The sequence below is a fragment of the Theropithecus gelada genome, chromosome 9 (genome assembly GCF_003255815.1).
Source record: "Theropithecus gelada isolate Dixy chromosome 9, Tgel_1.0, whole genome shotgun sequence".
Lineage (NCBI taxonomy): Eukaryota > Metazoa > Chordata > Mammalia > Primates > Cercopithecidae > Theropithecus > Theropithecus gelada.
The window spans coordinates 22,437,584-22,455,835 of record NC_037677.1 but is presented as its reverse complement, the minus strand read 5'-3'; the positions used below and the strand labels follow the sequence as shown (position 1 = coordinate 22,455,835).

The 18,252-nt window shown below is 38.3% G+C and overlaps 1 protein-coding gene across 5 annotated transcripts in view; it reads left to right on the top strand.

Annotated features, from left to right (window-relative positions):
- The first annotated feature begins 335 nt into the window (after window positions 1–335).
- The window catches only part of RAB18 (RAB18, member RAS oncogene family), a 36,404-nt gene continuing 18,487 nt past the window's right edge, over window positions 336–18,252 (top strand). For 3 of the 5 annotated variants that reach the window (XM_025395639.1, XM_025395637.1, XM_025395635.1), the window contains exons 1-2: window positions 405–666; window positions 6,490–6,545. In XM_025395639.1, the coding sequence (XP_025251424.1) occupies window positions 599–666; window positions 6,490–6,545 (124 nt within the window). In that variant the 5' untranslated portion in view covers window positions 405–598. Of the gene's footprint in view, window positions 667–6,489; window positions 6,546–18,252 lie in introns of all 5 variants that reach the window. The other 2 variants (XM_025395636.1, XM_025395638.1) reach the window with 2 other exon arrangements.

Sequence of the window (18,252 nt, the reverse complement as noted above, 5' to 3'; positions counted from 1 at the left end):
AAAAAAAAAAAAAAAAAAAAAAAAAAAGTCTTCACAAGTTAACTCATTTAACCTTCATAACAATAAGAAACAGATGTTCTAAGAAGTGTTACTGTGTCTCTCAGAGATGAAGAAAGGCTCAGAAAGCCGGGTAGTATGACAGGCAGTTATAAGGTAGAGGTAGACCTAAATTTAAGATAATCTGCTTCAAGCACAGTGCTTTACCCACCGCAGTGCAGCTGTTATGAGCAGCTGCTGAAATAAAACAGCTTGATACTCTCCTGACAGTCCTCCCACTGACTCGACAGGAGGGTTAGGTTGAGGTTGGGGCGGAGCTAGACCTCATGAAGAAGCCAACGAAGTCACACACAGCTCTCCCCACCTGCGCTTGCGCAGGGGAGGAACACGCAGTCCGGAAAAACGCCGGGGATTCTGGGTTGCGCAGCCGTGGAGCTACCTCAAGGCGGAACTGGGGTGTCCAGGGCTTCGGCAGCCTGAACACCCGGTGTGAAAGGAAGGTGGCAGCCGTGGAGCGATGCGCATGCGCAGCAGCTCACTCTGCTGAAGGGCTGAGGCGCACCCGGGCGGCCAGCTGGGGTCGGAGCGGAGCGGGGTCAGGATGGACGAGGACGTGCTGACGACCCTGAAGATCCTCATCATCGGCGAGAGTGGGGTGGGCAAGTCCAGGTGAGGCGGGCGTGCGGGTCGTGACGAGGGTGACTGGGCTCTTTCTGTCCCGGTGACTGCTGTCTCCTGGGCCGCGACGAGAACTGTAAACTGCGGCGGCGGGCGCGGGCCGGGCTCGGGCCGGCTCCACTTGCGCCCTCCTCGGCCTCTGGGCTGCGCTCTCCCGCGGCTTCTCCTCCCCTCGCCCCACCCGCGCGGCTGGTTCCCGGCCTCTGCCAGGCCCAAGTTCTCTGAGTCGCTCTCCCTCCTGTGGCGCCGAGAAAACACCATTCGGAGGGCCGCCGCTCCGCCGGCCGGTTTGCTGCGCGGAGCTCAGGGCGTGGCGGGCTGGTTTGGGCCCGAATCCGGCTGGGGGGCGCCTTGCCTCGAACTCTTCGGGGTTCAGGCTGCCTGTCACCCCGAGACCCGGGAGACATAACTTTCCCACTTGAGGGTTTCTGTGGGGCCTTCTCTAAATACATAATGTCCTCGGGAAGTTTCGTGACGCCTTAGGTCCCATTCCTGGCCTGTTTGGGCGCAGCTTAATGTCGCTTCTTTTACTTTTTTATTAGTCGGCTGTGGAAGAACTCCTGGATCTTGTGACTGCTGGAAAATTTCGCTTTAGTGTAAGGTCTGAGTGCTTCAGCCGTGGGTCACCTTTGAAAATAAAATGTAGTTGTTATTTCTCATTTTCCCACATCCTATGGAGACAGATTAGTGTTGTCTTTTCATTTTTGACTTTTTTCCTTGGGGAAAATAATATTGACAGTGGAGTTGAGTATAAGGTAAGACATGGATCTAGGTGGATGTTGCTAGAGGGTTGTGATTTCATCCAGGTCTTGGAACAGAGTTCTCCAGGTGATGTCATTCTTGCCATCTGATTATGAGTAGGTTATGTTCAAGGCCGTCCTGATCCTTAAACCGCATTTACACTCCGGGGGCTGTAATCAGTTTCATATTTTAGCTATACCTTCTGATACACATATCTTTCAAATGATTTTTTATATTTCATAAATTGAAGTAGCCTTCATTCTACAAGCTAGAATGAAAGCTCTCCTCAAATAACTTGTAAAAGTCACTTCGTAAAGTCTTACTTTTTAAAAGCTTCTTCAGGCCGGGCGCGGTGGCTCAAGCCTGTAATCCCAGCACTTTGGGAGGCCGAGGCGGGTGGATCCCGAGGTCAGGAGATCGAGACTATCCTGGCTAACATGGTGAAACCCCGTCTCTACTAAAAAAAAAATACAAAAAACTAGCCGGGCGTGGTGGCGGGCGCCTGTAGTCTCAGCTACTTGGGAGGCTGAGGCGGGAGAATGGCGTGAACCCGGGAGGCGGAGCTTGCAGTGAGCCGAGATCACGCCACTGCACTCCAGCCTGGGAGACACAGCGAGACTCCGTCTCAAAATAAATAAATAAATAAATAAATAAAAGCTTCTTCAGAATGTGAAAACTTATGTAATATATTCTGATATTATTTATTTATTTATTTATTGAGACGGAGTCTCGCTCTATTGCCAGGCTGGAGTGCAGTGGCGCCATCTCGGGTCACTGCAGCCTCCGCCTCCTGGGTTCAAGCGATTCTGGACTATAGGCCTCCCCAGTAGCTTGGACTACAGGCGGGCACCATTATGCCTAGTTAACTTTTGTACTTTTCGTAGAGATGGATTTTCACCATGTTGGCCAGGCTATGGTCTCGATCTTGACCTTGTGATCCGCCCACCTCGGCCTCCAAAGTGCTAGGATTACTGGCATGAGCCACCAGTTTGACAACACGTTTTCATAGTGTTCCTCATGTAATGTACTCTGTGTCTACTGGAATGAAGGATTTGCACATACCAAGAAATAGAATAATGAAATACTATGAATTAGCAAACCAGCATGATTTGTCTGTGTGTGTGTAAAAGGGATGAGTAAAATTATTTACATGATCATCTATTATTGCACATGCATATTTGAGGGTTAAAAAGTTAATGTAAACATTGTCTTAATAGGAATTTCATAGCCTTGTGATCTTTCTTTTTCTTTTCTCCTTTTTTCCTTGAGACATGGTTCTCATTTAAGTTCAGTCATATGAAATTAGTGTTTTTGAAGTCAAGAATGGTTGATTGTCATTTCATGTAGTTCAACCCAATACATGGTCTGTTAGCACTTTTTCCAAATGTATTGCATGGATGACAAGTTAGGGCGTGTTAAAATTTTCTGGAAGGTTAACTGGAGTATATAAACAAAACGCCTCTGCTCTACCAACTGTTTTTTTGAGACAGGGTCTTGTTCTGTCACCCAGACTGGAGTGCAGTGGCATGATCATAGCTCACTGCAGTCTCAATCTCCTGGGCTCAAGTGATCCTCCCACCTCAGCCTTCTGAGTAGCCGGACTATAGGCACAAGTCACCATGCCTGACTAGTGTTTTTTATTTTTTATAGAGAGGAGGACTCACTGTGTTGCCCAGGCTGGTCTCGAACTCCTGAGCTCAACAGATTCTCCTGCCTTGACCTCCCAAAGTGCTAGGAACATAGGCATGAGCCACCACAATCGGCCCTACTTCTAAAATTTTTTTCATAGATGGGATTTTCCTATGTTGCCCACGCTGGTCTCAAGCACACGGGCTCAAGCCAACCTCCTGCCTCATACTCCTAAATTGCTGGGATTACAGACACGAGCCATGACACCCAACCAAGGTTCTCCTTGTAGAGTAAGGCCTGTTAAGTGGATTTATCAGTCTCCCTAGTTCATGTCACCGAAACACATTTACCATGGGCCTAATCTGTTTTAAACTTTTTCCTCAATACGTGGCAATGGATTATCAACTGCTCCCAGCAAGATTTTGACACTTTGTTTCTTTCGTGAAAGGATTACATATAGTGAGAAAGTTGTCTTATTTGTCTAGCTGGATATACATTATTTGCCTATGTGATATGCTATGGAAAGCAATCTTGAACACTTATGTTTCTGGATAAGATGAGAATAAATGACTCTACCAAAATAGAAGTCTATGCCTTTTAAAGTGAATTAGTACAAAAACATTTGTCGTGGATATGATCTTAAAGGATTGTTTTAACCAAGTTGGTTTCTGTTTCATTACAGAGCTGGAGCTAGTGGAAGTGAGATAGCACTTGTGTTGTTGGGGGAAAACAAAGGATATGTTTAATCCGAATTAGTGGATTACTTTCTAGTGTATTTCATAGTGTGAGAGTCTAAAGGGTATGTGATAGTAGTCAGGAGATCACGATTATGAAACTGGGGCTGCCACTTGTGTGACCTTGTGTGTAATACTTGAATGCTGTAGACCTTCATTTCAAAAGTGAGGGGGTTGGAATAGAAACCTCTCAGACCCTAAATGTATAAGACTAGGATTCTGTGGCTAGGCCTGGTGAGGGAAAGAGTAGCACAACGTATTGAGAACTGAAAGGGATTAGAGAGACCTATTATCTAAATTGCTGTCCCTCCTATGCCCCTTGCCTTCCCATTTTGTTTTTTTTGTGGTGAATTTCATTTGTAAATTTAAAAAATGCAGATTAGTCATAATCACACTGTTTATTATAAATTTGGTCGCATCTAAGTGCCATGGCGATAGTTACTCCTTCCATCTCTACTTCTGCATGGGAAACATTTTGCTCTTTTAACTTTGAAAATATGAGTGTGTAAATATACAATACTATAAGAATGGTGCTTCTGCCAGGTGCAGTGGCTCATTCTATAATCCTAGCTACTCAGGAGGCTGAGACAGGAGGATCTCTTGAGGCCAGGAGTTCGAGACCAGCTTGGGCAACATAACGAGACCATGCCTCTAAAAAAATAAAAATAAAAAAATAAGCCAGCCGTGGTGATGCACACCTGTCGTGCCAGTTACTTGGGGGTCTAAGGTGGGAGGATTAGTGAGCTGCAGTTGTGCTACTGCATTCCAGCCTGGGTGACAGAGTGAGACCCTGTCTCTAAAAAAAAAAAAAAAAAAAGAAAAAGGGTTCTTAATTATTTTGAGATTGTCAGTTCCTCTCAATATCTAATAGAGAAATGAACTCTCTTCCCCTTTCAAAGTCTAATAGAGAAATGGACTCTCTGCCTAGAAAAAGACATACATAGAATTTAGAATACTTTTTGGGCTACCAGGGTACCCCTGTCTAAGATCTGATGTATACCCTGAGCCTGTATTAAAATTTGTTGCTTCACACCATGCCACCAATTCTCTGCCTCTCCTGATGAAGTACTGTTAATAACAAAGGCCTTTTAAGGATTAGCAATTATGAGAGAAAAACCTCTGACTTTGTGTCTGCACATTGCCATGTGTTCAGTAAATAATACCCAATATCATCATTATTGTATTATTATGATATTATTACAACTAGTCTACAAGGTAATGTTAACTTAAGTTTTTGTAGTAATATTTTCTGTGGTGACCACATGTAGATATTATGTATCTTTTCTTAAATTATGGTTAACTGAGTATGTTGGGAGAAAAGAAAAATTTTATAGGTAGTCTTTAAGAGTCTTACTAGTATTGTTACCTACGTTCCAAGTAAGTAAATATAGTCAAGATGTTAGGTGGATAAATCTAGAATTTGACTCTTCTGTTTTACTTTGATTTTGTGATGCTGGTTTTATGGTAAACACAAGAAAACAAAACCAGTAAGGGAGAGTTAATCCTTCAAATATAATTAATGACAGTGGGTTTGGAAACTACCAGGAGGCCATTATATTTTGCAAAAACTCTATGGACAAAACATACCTCTACCAGCAATAATCACAACCTATAGAAAGTCATAAGATTTTTCTATAATTTAGATACCTGATGGCTGTTTCTTTGATTTTATTCATGCAAACAGGTCAATTAGGATAGTCTTATACTTCAGAAGTTAACATGAGGGAAGGTTGAATGACTTTAAAATCAAGGGCTTTAACAAAAGCTTAGATTTCATTTTTGAAGAGCTTCTAATAACTGACACTTCTGCTTCGTAGTAAGTAAAATAATTCTGGAAGATGTAAAATCTTAGAGTACCCTTCTAATCTGGCATCTTTAGCTTTTTATCCCTTTTTATCCCTAGGCGTCTTTATCTTTTATCCCTCCTTTCTGGTTTCTTATCATTTCCTAGGTTTAGTCCTTCGTTCTCTCTTGCCATAACCTTGGCAGTTGTCTTCCGTTGATTTTCTTCTATTTTTTGTTAGTATTAACATTTTAAAACAAAGAGCAGTATTTGTCATAACTTCTTTAAAAGCCTCCAGTAGCCTCCAGTTGCCTACTTGGTTTTATACACTCTACCTGGTGTTTGCCCAAGTCTACCTACTCTGTCGTGTGATCTTTCTTTTTACCTCTCTTTTTACTGTATCTTCTCTTAGGTAGTAGCCATACTTGCGTGTTACAGAATGCTCAGCTTTGATATGTTTCTGGTTTTGCTTGAATTCAGAGTGGATTACACAATCAGATTTTTAAAAGCTAGTTTGTTGCATTCTAAGGGACTTTATTTTTTCCCTTTTCATCTATGTCAGTTAAAGCATGACATGCTGTTAGTATCATTTTTCTCAGAAGGACATACCAGAACAGTTAAACAACAACAACAACAACAAAAACCCCCACCTTTTGTACTTGGGGGATTGTGTAGGAGACCATGGGGAATATATTTAATAGTAAACTACTTTGCTCTTGGGATTTTTGAATTGCCTTTCTAGTAATTTAATTTTTCTGTGTATACCTGTTTTAGTAATTTAATTTTTCTGTGTATACCTGCTCTAAGAGAAGGCCTACATCATTTATTATCTGCATCTAATAATGTGTGACCAAATAGTCATGAACACATTTATCATATGATGAGAAAATTCAAGTTCCCAACCTGTCTTTTTAATATCTCTTTCAGCCTGCTCTTGAGGTTCACAGATGATACATTTGATCCAGAACTTGCAGCAACAATAGGTAAGCCTGTGTTTAAAAATTCTATAGAAATGGCCAGTATTTTCTTGCCTTTGGCCTTTTTAATCTAAATCCTTCTACCTTCTTCTCACCACCCCACTGCCTCCATGTTTATTGAAATCTTATTTGTCCTTCAAGACTTATTTTGGTATCATTAAATCTCTGAAGCTTTTCTAGATCTTACCAAGAGAAAATAACTTCCTTATCTGTTGTCTCATGGCACTTTATTAAAACTGCTAATGTAATTTTCTGTACACACATTTCTTTCCTATACTTTGGATTGTCTTTTATTTTGTAATATACAACAGTTATATTTGAATACTTATTGTATGCCAGGGAAACTTGGTCTCCGTCATTATGGACCTAACAGAGTGTGTTAATTTTGTATGTTCAGCATTTGCTACAGTGTTTGACATGTATTCTTATCTTTACATATATATTGATACTAGTTATTAAGGATTGTTAGGAGCAATGATACTTAAATGCCTTTTAAGGATAAAATTTAGATTGCCTGAAAGTGGTTAGTCACACTGACTTATGAGAATATATGAGAAGATAGAGGTAAGTATTTTGGTATCATGTGTTTAGACTGTAGGCAACGTAAAGGGATGAAGAGACCACTTGGAATAGTTGAAAGGTAGCTGAGCTGAGTTAGAGCTAGATAATAGTCTTGGTTGGCTTTGCCTTGAATTATGTGTAATCTTGATGAAGTCACTTGACTTACTAACTTCATCTGTAAATTGGAAGGATTTGGGGAGAGAGAATACTTTTTTTTCCAGCTTTAAAATTTCATGATCTGATGAGGAGAATATAGTAAAGATGATCCTAGCATTATTGTCAGGGAAAATAAAGAGTTTTTCTTAACTGCCTTTATTTGTTTTCATTTATTGTGTGTCTATTTTTAAAATTTTATTGTGAAACAATTTCAGACCACAGATTTGTAAAAATAGCACAAATAATTCATGTGTATCCTATTAAATTACTCTAAATGTTAATGTTTGTCACATTTGCTTTATCATTCTCTCTCTACATACACACAGTATTCTTCTTTAAAAAAATGAATTGAGAGTAGTTTGTAGACATGATGTCTTCAATGTCTGCATATTTTAATGTGTATTTCTTAAATGAACATAGATACATTTTATTGTCTATTCACAGATTTTATCAGTTGTTCCATTAATGTCTCATATAGCAAAAGACAAATAATTGTTTCGGGTCCAGGATCATATGTTGAATTTAGTTATTTCTCTTTAGTCTCTTTTATTTCATTTAATTAAAGAATTAATTTATTTTTGAGACAAAGTCTTGCTCTGTCGCTCAGGCTGGAGTGCAGTGGCACCATCTCAGCTCAGTGCAACCTCCACTTTCCAGGTTCCAGTGATCCTCCTGCCTCAACCACCTGAGTAGCTGGGACTACAGGCGCATGCCACCATGCCTGGCTAATTTTTCTTTGTATTTTTGGTAGAGACAGGGTTTGCCATGTTGGCCAACCTGGTCTCGAGCTCCTGACCTCAAGTGATCTACCCATCTCAGCCTCCCAAAGTACTGGGATTACAGCTTTGAGCCACCGTGTCGAGCCTCTTCAGCCTCTTTTAATCAACAGTTCATCAGTCTTTATTTGCCTTTTCAGGGCCTTGACATTTTTGAAGAGTAAATAATTATTTTGTAGAATGTCTCTCAATTTGTGTATGTCCGGTGTGTCCTTACAGTTAGATTCAGATTATGCAGTTTTGGCAGGAATTCCACAGAAGTGTTTTCCAGGGCATAGTGTCAGGAGGCACATTGTGTCTATTTATCCCATTTACTAGTGTTGGGACTTTGGTTACTTAAGGTGATATATGCCAGCTTACTCCTCTGTGAAGTTATTATTTTTCCCTTCATAACTAATATATATATTTATTGTAGAGAGATACATTGAGACTATATAGGTATCCTCCTTCTTACACCTTTTGCCCTCTTGTTGTAGCATCCATTGATAATTCTTGCCTGTGACAAGTGATAAGGACAGTATATGATCTTGTCATTCCAACTGTGATGGTTATCAAATGGGGATTTTTAAAAAAATGCCATCACTCTGTCTACATATCTTGTTTGGAATTCTGTAAGTAAGAGCTCTTTTTTTTTTTTCTTTTTTTATGAGGCAGTGTTTTGCTGTGTTGCCCAGGCTGGCCTCAGACTCCTGGGCTCAAGCGATCCTCCTGCCTCAGCCTCCCAAGTAGGTGGAACCACAGCCATGCACCACCATGCCCAGCTCAGGAGGAGCTCATGTTTGTTTGTTTCTTTTTCTTCATATGAACTCATGGTGCCTGTAAATTTTCAATAAATTAGGCATTACTTAGCTTTTGCATGATATTAACATTTACAGATTTACTGTTATTTGTGTCATAGGAAAGGGAATCATTTAAAACACTAATTCAAAATCCATTGTAATTTGGCTTTATTATTATTATTTAATTAATTAATTTTTTTTTTTTGAGACAGAGTCTTGCTCTGTTGCTCAGGCTGGAATGAAGTGGCACAACCTTGACTCACTGCAGCCTCTACCTCTCTGTTCAAGTGATTCTGGTGCCTCAGCTTCCTGAGTAGCCAGGACTACAGGCATGCACCACCACACCTGGCTAATTGTATTTTTAGTGGAGACGGGTTTTGCTATGTTGGCCAGGCTGGTCTTGAACTCCTGGCCTCAAGTGATCCACCCACCTTGGGCCTCCCAAAGTGTTGAGATTATGGGTGTGAGCCACTGTGCCCAGACTGGTGTATTATTTACTCCTATAAAAATTACTTAGTAGTAAAACCTTATTTTGGTCAAAACCTGTGTGAGTACATATTGGTAATGGCTAGCCAGGAGGAGAGCAGTAGCAACTGGCAGAAAAATAAACTTGCCTAAAGTTAAAATTTTACTGAAGGAATGAACATACATTTAATATTAACTGTCTCAAATGGAATTTGGGGACTAGTAGCATGCCAAATCGTGGGTTGTCTTTATTACTAAAAAGGCTTTGTCTTCTGCAAAGACAAATATTAAGATTATAGTATGCTGGTGAAAATATATATAATTTGTTCCCCAAATAGGCCCTGGATCTTGAATATGTTGAACAAAGTATCTTTTACATTGAAGCATCAGATTACTTTCTGCCTTAGGTAATAACATGTATATATATGTGTATATATATTGTTTTTGTTTTTGTTTTGTTTTTTTTTGAGATGAGAGTCTCTCTGTGTTGCCCAGGCCGGAGTGCAGTAGTGCATGATCTCAGCTCACTGCAGTCTCCACCTCCCAGGTTCAAGTGATGCTCCTGCCTCAGCCTCCCAAGAAGCTGGGATTGCAGGCGCGTGCCACCATGCCTTGCTAATTTTTATATTTTTAGTAGAGATGGGATTTCAGTATATTGGCCAGGCTGGTCTTGAACTCCTGACCTCAAACGATGCACCTGCCTCAGCCTCCCAAAGTGCTAGGATTACAGGCGTGAGCCACCACGCCCAGCCCACACATGAGTTTTTAAAATAAAAACAATTACTTAATGACCTTGTGAAAATTAGTGTTTTATGGAAAATTGGTGTTTTACCCCACAGTAAAATAGTAGTAAGGAAAGTGTATTGTTACCTTTTGGTAACTTAGTGAGACACTTAAGTTTCCGTCTTGTATAAAATACTCTTTTAAGATAATTGTTGGATTTGCAATTGCAGATGGTACTATAAAGTTAGCATTTTTCTTTGTTGGCAATTAGCTAAAAACAACAAAGAGAGGGAAAAACTGACACACAAACCCAGCATTCCACTAAACTAGAAGACAGTTAAAAACCCCAAGCCACAAAATAGGTGGAATTGTTGCCAGGAGCAGTGGCGATCAGGCTGGCTGCATGTGGGAAGAAGTAGATAGAATGCCATGGCTGTGGAGCTCAGAGACAGCAAGAAACATGAAACTGCAAGGCCCCCCTGAGGTATAAAACCTAAACCCCTTGTTTACAAAAGTGAAATGGGTTTCTTCAGCTCAAGGCAGGAGCTTTCCTGCACCTAGTTTGATTCTAAGAAGTCGGGGAAATGAAGCCAAACGGGGAGTCACATAAACAAACCATTTTTGCAGGAAGTAATATGTGTCTGTCTCTACAGCAGTTGGGGAGGAGATGACTGCATTGTGAAAAACCTCCAGACTGCCTGTCTGCACTGGCTGTTGAGAAGTAAAACGCTAAACTGTCTCTTAGGTAAATCTCTGAATCACGAAAAGGTTGTCAGTCCAGAACTGGAGGCACTCTGGCCTTCTGCATGAACCTCCTACAAATATCAGGTTCCGTACAACCAGCACTTCTTCAAAGATGAATAACCAAAAGGAATTCATTAAGCTTGACTGCCACAAATGTTTGGAAATCAGAAAGGAAGAAAGAAACAGAAAAACGAAGGACAAATGAAGAACAGTAACCTAAAATATTGCCATAAAGAAGATGAACATTGTGACCAAACATTTTGCCATGAGTTTAGAAAGCTTAATGAAGTATTTACTTCATTAGCAGCTCAAAGCAGTTGATATAAGAGGCCAGGGAAGAAATAGAGTGATTGCATGAGAAAATGCAAGGTAAGCTGATTGAGTGGAAAGAAAAATAAATGAAATTAGAAAATAAAACCTTTACTGAAATGAAGATGAAATTGAAAGGATCATGTAGATAATAGAGAACTGTGGAAGATACAATAAGAGACAGAGTCTAGAAATGGAAAAAGCAGGTAGAATTTACCAAAATTAATGAAAATGTTAAAATGAATTAGAAAATGATAGATATGGAAATCAGAGAAGGAAATCCAACATATACATATTGAGACTCAGAAGGAAACATACCAAAACATAAATTTTTAAAAATGTAGTACAAGATAACATTTCTGACGTAAAAATAAACAGTTATATACACAAAATTGCAGGGTTTTTTTTTTTTTTTTTTTTGAGGCAGGGTCTTGTTCTGTCACCAGGCTGGAATGCAGTGGCACAAACACAGCTCACTCCAGCCTCGACCACCTGGGCTCAAGTGATCCACCTGAGCCTCCTGAACTGGAACTATAGGCACGTGCCACCATGCCCGGATGATTTTTGTATTTTTTTGGAGATGGGGTCTCACCATGTTGCTTAGGCTGATCTTGAACTCCTGGGTTCAAGCAGTCCTCCTACCTTGGCCTCCCAAAGTGCTGGGATTGCAGGTGTGAGCCACCGCTCTCAGCCTGCAAAAGTATCTTGGCTAGTTTTTTTGTTTGCTTATTACATAGGAGTGTTTGATAAAAGATAGTATTAGGTTTATTTTTCTGCTATGACAGGGTCACATGGTGGTCCTTAATCAGGTACTTATCTAAGTAATTGGTAGCATAGATGGCATTGGTAAGCATGGAAATTAGATCCTGTAGAAATTAGTTATACTAATTTTATATAATCTGATTAGGCACAATTTGCTTTACGTTGTTTTTTATTTACCCCGTTTTATGTAACTTTTGAATATAAAAAGGGTGCCTTAAAAAACTATTTTCAAATAAAAACCTAGAAAATGAATGTAAAACCATTTTTCTACTTCAGACTGGCTCACACATATTTCTTAATCTATTTTAAGACTTATAATTGTTAAAATATGTGAAAATGTCTTTTGAGGGTTGGCATATTTCAACTACACTTAGACAAATTGTGGTTGTTATGGGTTGATGTTATTTCCTTAGTGAGCTTTCAAAAATACCTATGACTTCTGCTGGGCACAGTGGCTCATGCCGATAATCCCAGCACTTTGTGAGGCCAAGGCAGGAGGATCACTTGAGCCTGGGAGGTCAAGGCTGCAGTGAGCTGTCATCGTACCCCTGTATTCTAGCCTGGGTGATAGAGCAAGACCTGTCTGAAAAAATAAAAAAAGAAAAAAAAAGAAAAAATTTCATGACAAGCTTAAATAATATTGGAATTATCTGTTCTTTAAGGGTTACATTTTACCTGTTGAATCAATCTGATCCTCTTTCCTTCTTTACCATTCCAACCTCTTCAAGTTTTCTATTCTTAGAATAGTCTTGGGAGTGTAACTGGGAAAATACTCATTTTCTCTTAAGTTAGTTGCACATAGTATTATTTTAAACTTTTCATTATCTGTGATTGTGGCTCTTCATTTCTAAAATTGTCTATTTTTGTTCTTCTCCTAAGGAATGTATCTATTTTACTGTTTTGAGAATTGCTTTAATTTTTTTCCCTTATTCTTCCTGCTTTTCTTTTGGCATATTTTTTGGCTTGTTAACATAAATATTAAGTCCCCTTATTTTTAATCCTTATTCTTTGTTAAAGATGTTCTTTAAGAACCAATTCTGTGTTCCATAGGTTTTGGTATGGAGTGTTTCTTTGTCATTGCTCTGGATACTTTGAATTTTTAGTTTTGTTTTCCCCTTTGAACATTTGAAATCTTTGGGCCAGGCGCAGTGGCTCACACCTGTACTCTCAGCACTTTGGGAGGCCGAGACAGGTGGATCACTGAAGGTCAGGAGTTCGAGACCAGCCTGGTCAACATGGTGAAACCTCAGTCTCCCCTAAAAATATAAAAATTAGCCAGGCATGTTGGCAGGTATGTGTAATCCTAGGTACCTGGGAGGCTGAGGCAGGAGAATCACTTAAACCCAGGAGGTAGAGGTTGCAGTGAGCCAAGATCGCACCACTGCACTCTAGCCTGGGTGACAGAGACTCTATCTCAAAAAGAAAAAAAAAAGAAAGAAATCTTTGATTTCTATACCTTAGTCTATATTCCTTAGGCTATACCTTAGTCAGAAGGCTGGGGCTAACTCCAGCCTCCCAACTTCTAATTTGGAATTCTTTTAATTATTTCACAGTATATCAACCACATATTTGACCTGAATGTCAAAGAATGCTAAATATAATTAAGAGGGAAGCAGTAAAATTAAATATGTTAATTAATTAAATGTGCCTGGGTCCACTTCTCATACTAATTCAGATTATCAGCTAGAGTTGAAAAAGAAGTAAGAGAAGGTTGAAAATAGATGACCCAGGCAAATGCAAAAATGCAAAAGTGATGTGGTAAAATAAAGCCTAAGTTAGGTAGAATTTAAGGTTAATGCACTGGACAGAATAAAGTGGATAGTATGTAATGTTGGCCCAGTAAATTAACTAAGCAGCTATAACAGTCATAAATAAGTAGGCACCAAACGTAGAAGCTCTCTATAAAAACTTCAAAACTCAAGAAAAGAATTCAATGAGGGCCAGGTGCGGTGACTCACGCCTGTAATCCCAGCACTTTGGGATGCTGAGGAGGGCAGATCATCTGATTTCAGGAGTTCGAGACCAGCCTGTCCAACACAGTGAAACCCCGTCTCTACTAAAAATACAAAAATTAGCCAGGCATGGTGGCTCACACCTGTAGTCCTAGCCACTCGGGAGGCTGAGGCAGGAGTATCACTTGAATCCGGGAGGCAGAGATTGCAGTGAGCCGAGATTACGCCACTGCACTGCAGCCTGGATGACAGAGCGAGACTCTGTCTCAAAGAAAAAAAAAAGAATTTGTTGAAAACACAGTTGTATTAGATTTGCTGCATTTCTTTTGTAGATAGATAGACCCAAAAGATACAGATAAAGGCATAGGGAATTGGACTAACACAATCAGCAAATCTTTTGAATAAAGATCTCACTACTTTAAAAGCCCATGGAACAGTTATACAGAATCAGTCTCAGACTTGACAACAACAAAGTAAATCCTAAATTGAAAAGAAGTAGAGGTTTTACGATACACATTCTTGATAATTTATTCTTTCAGAAAATATTTTTGATCTATCGTGTTTCTTACATATGAGTTCATAGCAGTATTTTTTTTAAAATTATACATTAAAGTTGATTTTTTTGATGTACAGTTTGATTTTTAACATACGTACTAAAACAAGTGTTTATGGTCATATAATTGCTACCACAGTTGGCATACCAACTAGTTCCATCATCCCCAAAACTACATGGTGCTATCGCTTTCTGTTCTATTCTAGTCTGGTCCTCCTGCCTCTAACCTCAGCAGCCACTTATCTGGTCTATAGTTTTATCTTTTTTGAGAATGTCATATAAGGGGAGTCATATGGTATGTTACCTTTGAGACTGCTTTTACCTAGCTTGATGCCTTTGAGCTTCATCCAAGTTCCTGTGAATTGTTTGTTCCTTTTTATTGCTGAGCTATATTCCATTGTGTGGATGTACCACAGTTTTAGTTGGTTTATCTGTTCATCTATTTTAAGACATTTGTGTTGTTTCTAGTTTTTAGTGATTATGAATAGTCCTGTTGTAAACATTCAGGTACAGGATTTTGTATGAATACTAATTTTTATTTCTTTAGAATACATACCCAATAATGGAATTCCTGGGTCATATGGTAAATGCATATTTAACTTTGGAAAGCAGTTTGGCCATATTTTTACAAAGTAGTTGTATCATTTTTACATTCCCACTAACTTCATATGAGAATTCTTATTCTTCTGTACCCCTCACCTTTTATATTTCTACGAGCAGCCTTTTAAATTTTCACCTTATTTTCAAATGGGTAAGTAGGTATGTGTTTGGATCTCATTGTGGTTTAATTTGAATTTTGCTAATGACTAATGAGGTTGAGTGTCTTTTTAATGTCTATACACACATTTATATAGACTGTATATATGTATTTTTTTGCAGTGTCTGTTCAAGTTTTTCATTAATTTTTAAGTGGGTTTTTTGCTTTTTGTTGGGCTTTGAGAGTTTTTAAAATATATTCTGCATTTAAGTCCCTTATTAGATGATATATGCTTGCAAATGTTTTCCTCCCAGTCTCTGGCTTGTCTTTTCATTCGTGTAAAAGTATGTTTCTAACAGCATATGTTTTTTATTTTGATGAAATCTAATTTCTTAATTTTTCCATTTGTGGATGATGATTTCAGTGTTGTATCTTTTGTCTGGTAGAAGGTTGCAGTGATTTTCCCCTATATTTTCTTCCAGAAGTTTTATAGTTTAAAGTGTTACATTAAGTATAATTTTTTGAATTGTTTTGAATACAATGTAAGGTATGAAGTTCTTTTTTTTTTTCCTGGCATATGGATATCCAGTTGTTCTAACACTATTAGTTGAAAAGACTGTCCTTTCTACACTGAATGGCTTTTGTGCTTTTGAAAAATTATCAATTGATATGAAACATACGAAGAACAACACAAAACGAAGTGGGATTTATCCCACAAAGGAAAAGTTGGTTTAACATTGAATAAAAAAATCAGTGCATACTTCACTACTTTAAACTAAAAAAGAAATATCACATAATCGTCTCAATAGATGCCGAAAATGCATTTGAGAAAAATCCAACATGTATCCTTGATAACATCACTCAGTAAACTGTGAATAGAAACCTGATAAAAGGATATATATAAAAAGCATACAGCTAACATCATACTTAATGATGAAAGAATGTTGTCCCCTTAATATAAGGAATAGAATAAGGATATAAGCTCTCACCACTTCTATTGTACTAGAAATTTTTAGGCAGGGCAGTAAGACAAGAAATGCATCCAGATTGGAAAAGAAGAATGTAAAAATCCACAGGAATACAAAATCTATATTTAAAGTGTCAATTGTATTTCTATATATTAGTAATGAATAAAAGGAAGACGAAAAATTTAAGTACAATTTTAAATAAAAATCTATGGAATACCTAGGGCTCAATTTGCCAAAATTGTCAAAGATGTGTAATACTGAAAATTACAAAATACTTTCAGATTAATTTTTAAAGGCCTAAATGAATGGAAAGATATTACTTTTTCAGTAGCCATAAGATTTAATATTGCTAAGAGGTCAGTTCTCCCCAAAGTGATCTATAGATTCAACATAATCCCTATCAAAATCCCAGCAGGCTTTTATTTTTAAATCAACAAGCTGATTCTAAAATTCACTAGGAAATGCGAAGGAAGTAGACTAGCCAAAACAACTTGGAAAAAACCCAAAGCTTTATCACCATTGAGTATGACTTAGCCATGGGTTTTTCATATGTGGTGTATATCATGTTGAGGAAATTCCCTTCTATTCCTAATTTGTTTAGTGTTTTTATCATGAAAGGGAATTGAATTTTGTCAAATGCGTTTTCTGCGTCAAGATGATCATCATGTGTTTAAAACCTTTCATTCTCTTAATGTGATATATTACTTTGATTCATTTTTCTTGAAGTTCAACTGTTCTTGCATTCTGGGAATAAACTTGATTGATTACTGATTCAGTCTTCTTACTGGTTATGGGTCTATTCAAGTTTTCTATTCATGAGTAAATTTTGGCAGATTGTGTATTTGTTAAAATTTGCCAATTTAATTTAGGTTATCCAATTTGTTGACATACAGTTGTTTATAGTATTCTCTTATGATCCTTTTTTTTTTCTGTAAAATTGGTAGTAATGGCCCTGTTTTCATATCTGAGTTTTGTAATTTGAATCTTTTCTCTCACTCTCTCTTTTTTTTTTTAAGTTAATCTAGTTTAAAAGTTTGTCTATTTTGTTGATCTTTAAGAAAAAACAACTTTGGTTATCAGTTTTCCTTACTGTGTTTTATTCTCTAATTATCTTTGCTCATATTGCCCTGCTAGCTTTGCACAGAGTTTACTCTTCTCTTTTAGTTCCTTAAGGTATGAAGTTAGGTTATTGATTTGAAGTTTTATTTCCTTTATAATATATTCATTTACAGCTATAAATTTCTGTGCCGGGCGTGGTGGCTCATGCCTGTAATCCTAGCGCTTTAGGAGTCCAAGGCAGGCAGATTACCTTAGGTCAGGAGGTCGAGATCTGCCTGGCCAACATGGTGAAACCCCGTCTCTACTAAAAATACAAAAATTAGCCAGGCATAGTTGCGGGCACCTGTAGTCCCAGCTACTAGGGAGGCTGGGATGGGTAAACCACTTGAACCCAAGAGGCAGAGGTTGCAGTGAGCCAGTATCGCACTACTGCATTCCAGCCTGGGTGACAGAGCAAGACTCCATCTCAAAAAAAAATGTCTGTTAACATTGCTTTCACTGCATTCCCTAAGTTTTAATATATTGTATTTTTATTAGTCTCAAGGCATTCTCTAATTTTTCTCTATGATTTTTATTGATTGTTTAAAAGGGTATTGTTTCATTTTCATGTATTCATGAATTTGCCAGTATTCCTTCTGATATTAATTTCTAGGTTTATTCCATTGTAATCAGAAAAGTGGTTTGCATGATTTCATTGTTTTTATATGTATTAAGACTTGTTTTGTAGCCAACATATGGCCTATCCTGGAGAATGTTTCATGTACACTTGAAAAAAATTTGTTGTTGTACGGAGTATTCTGTTGGCTCTAACTGGCCTTGAAATCCTTTATTTTCTGTTGATAATATATCTCAGTACCCTATTCATAATTGGAAGTGGTGTATTAAAATCTCTGACTGTTTATCATATGAAAAAGACCCTTGCACATGCATGTTTATAGCAACACAATTCACAATTGCAAAAATATGGAACCAGCCCAAATGCCCAGCAATCAACGAGTAGATAAAATGTGGCATATGTATACCATGGAATACCACTTAGCCATGAAAAGGAATAAAATAATGACATTTGCAGCAAACTGGCTGGAATTGGAGACCATTATTCTAAGTGAAGTAACTCAGGAATGGAAAACCAAACATTGTATGTTCTCATTTATAAGTGGGAGCTAAGCTATGAAGACACAGAGGCATAAGAATGATATAGTGGACCTT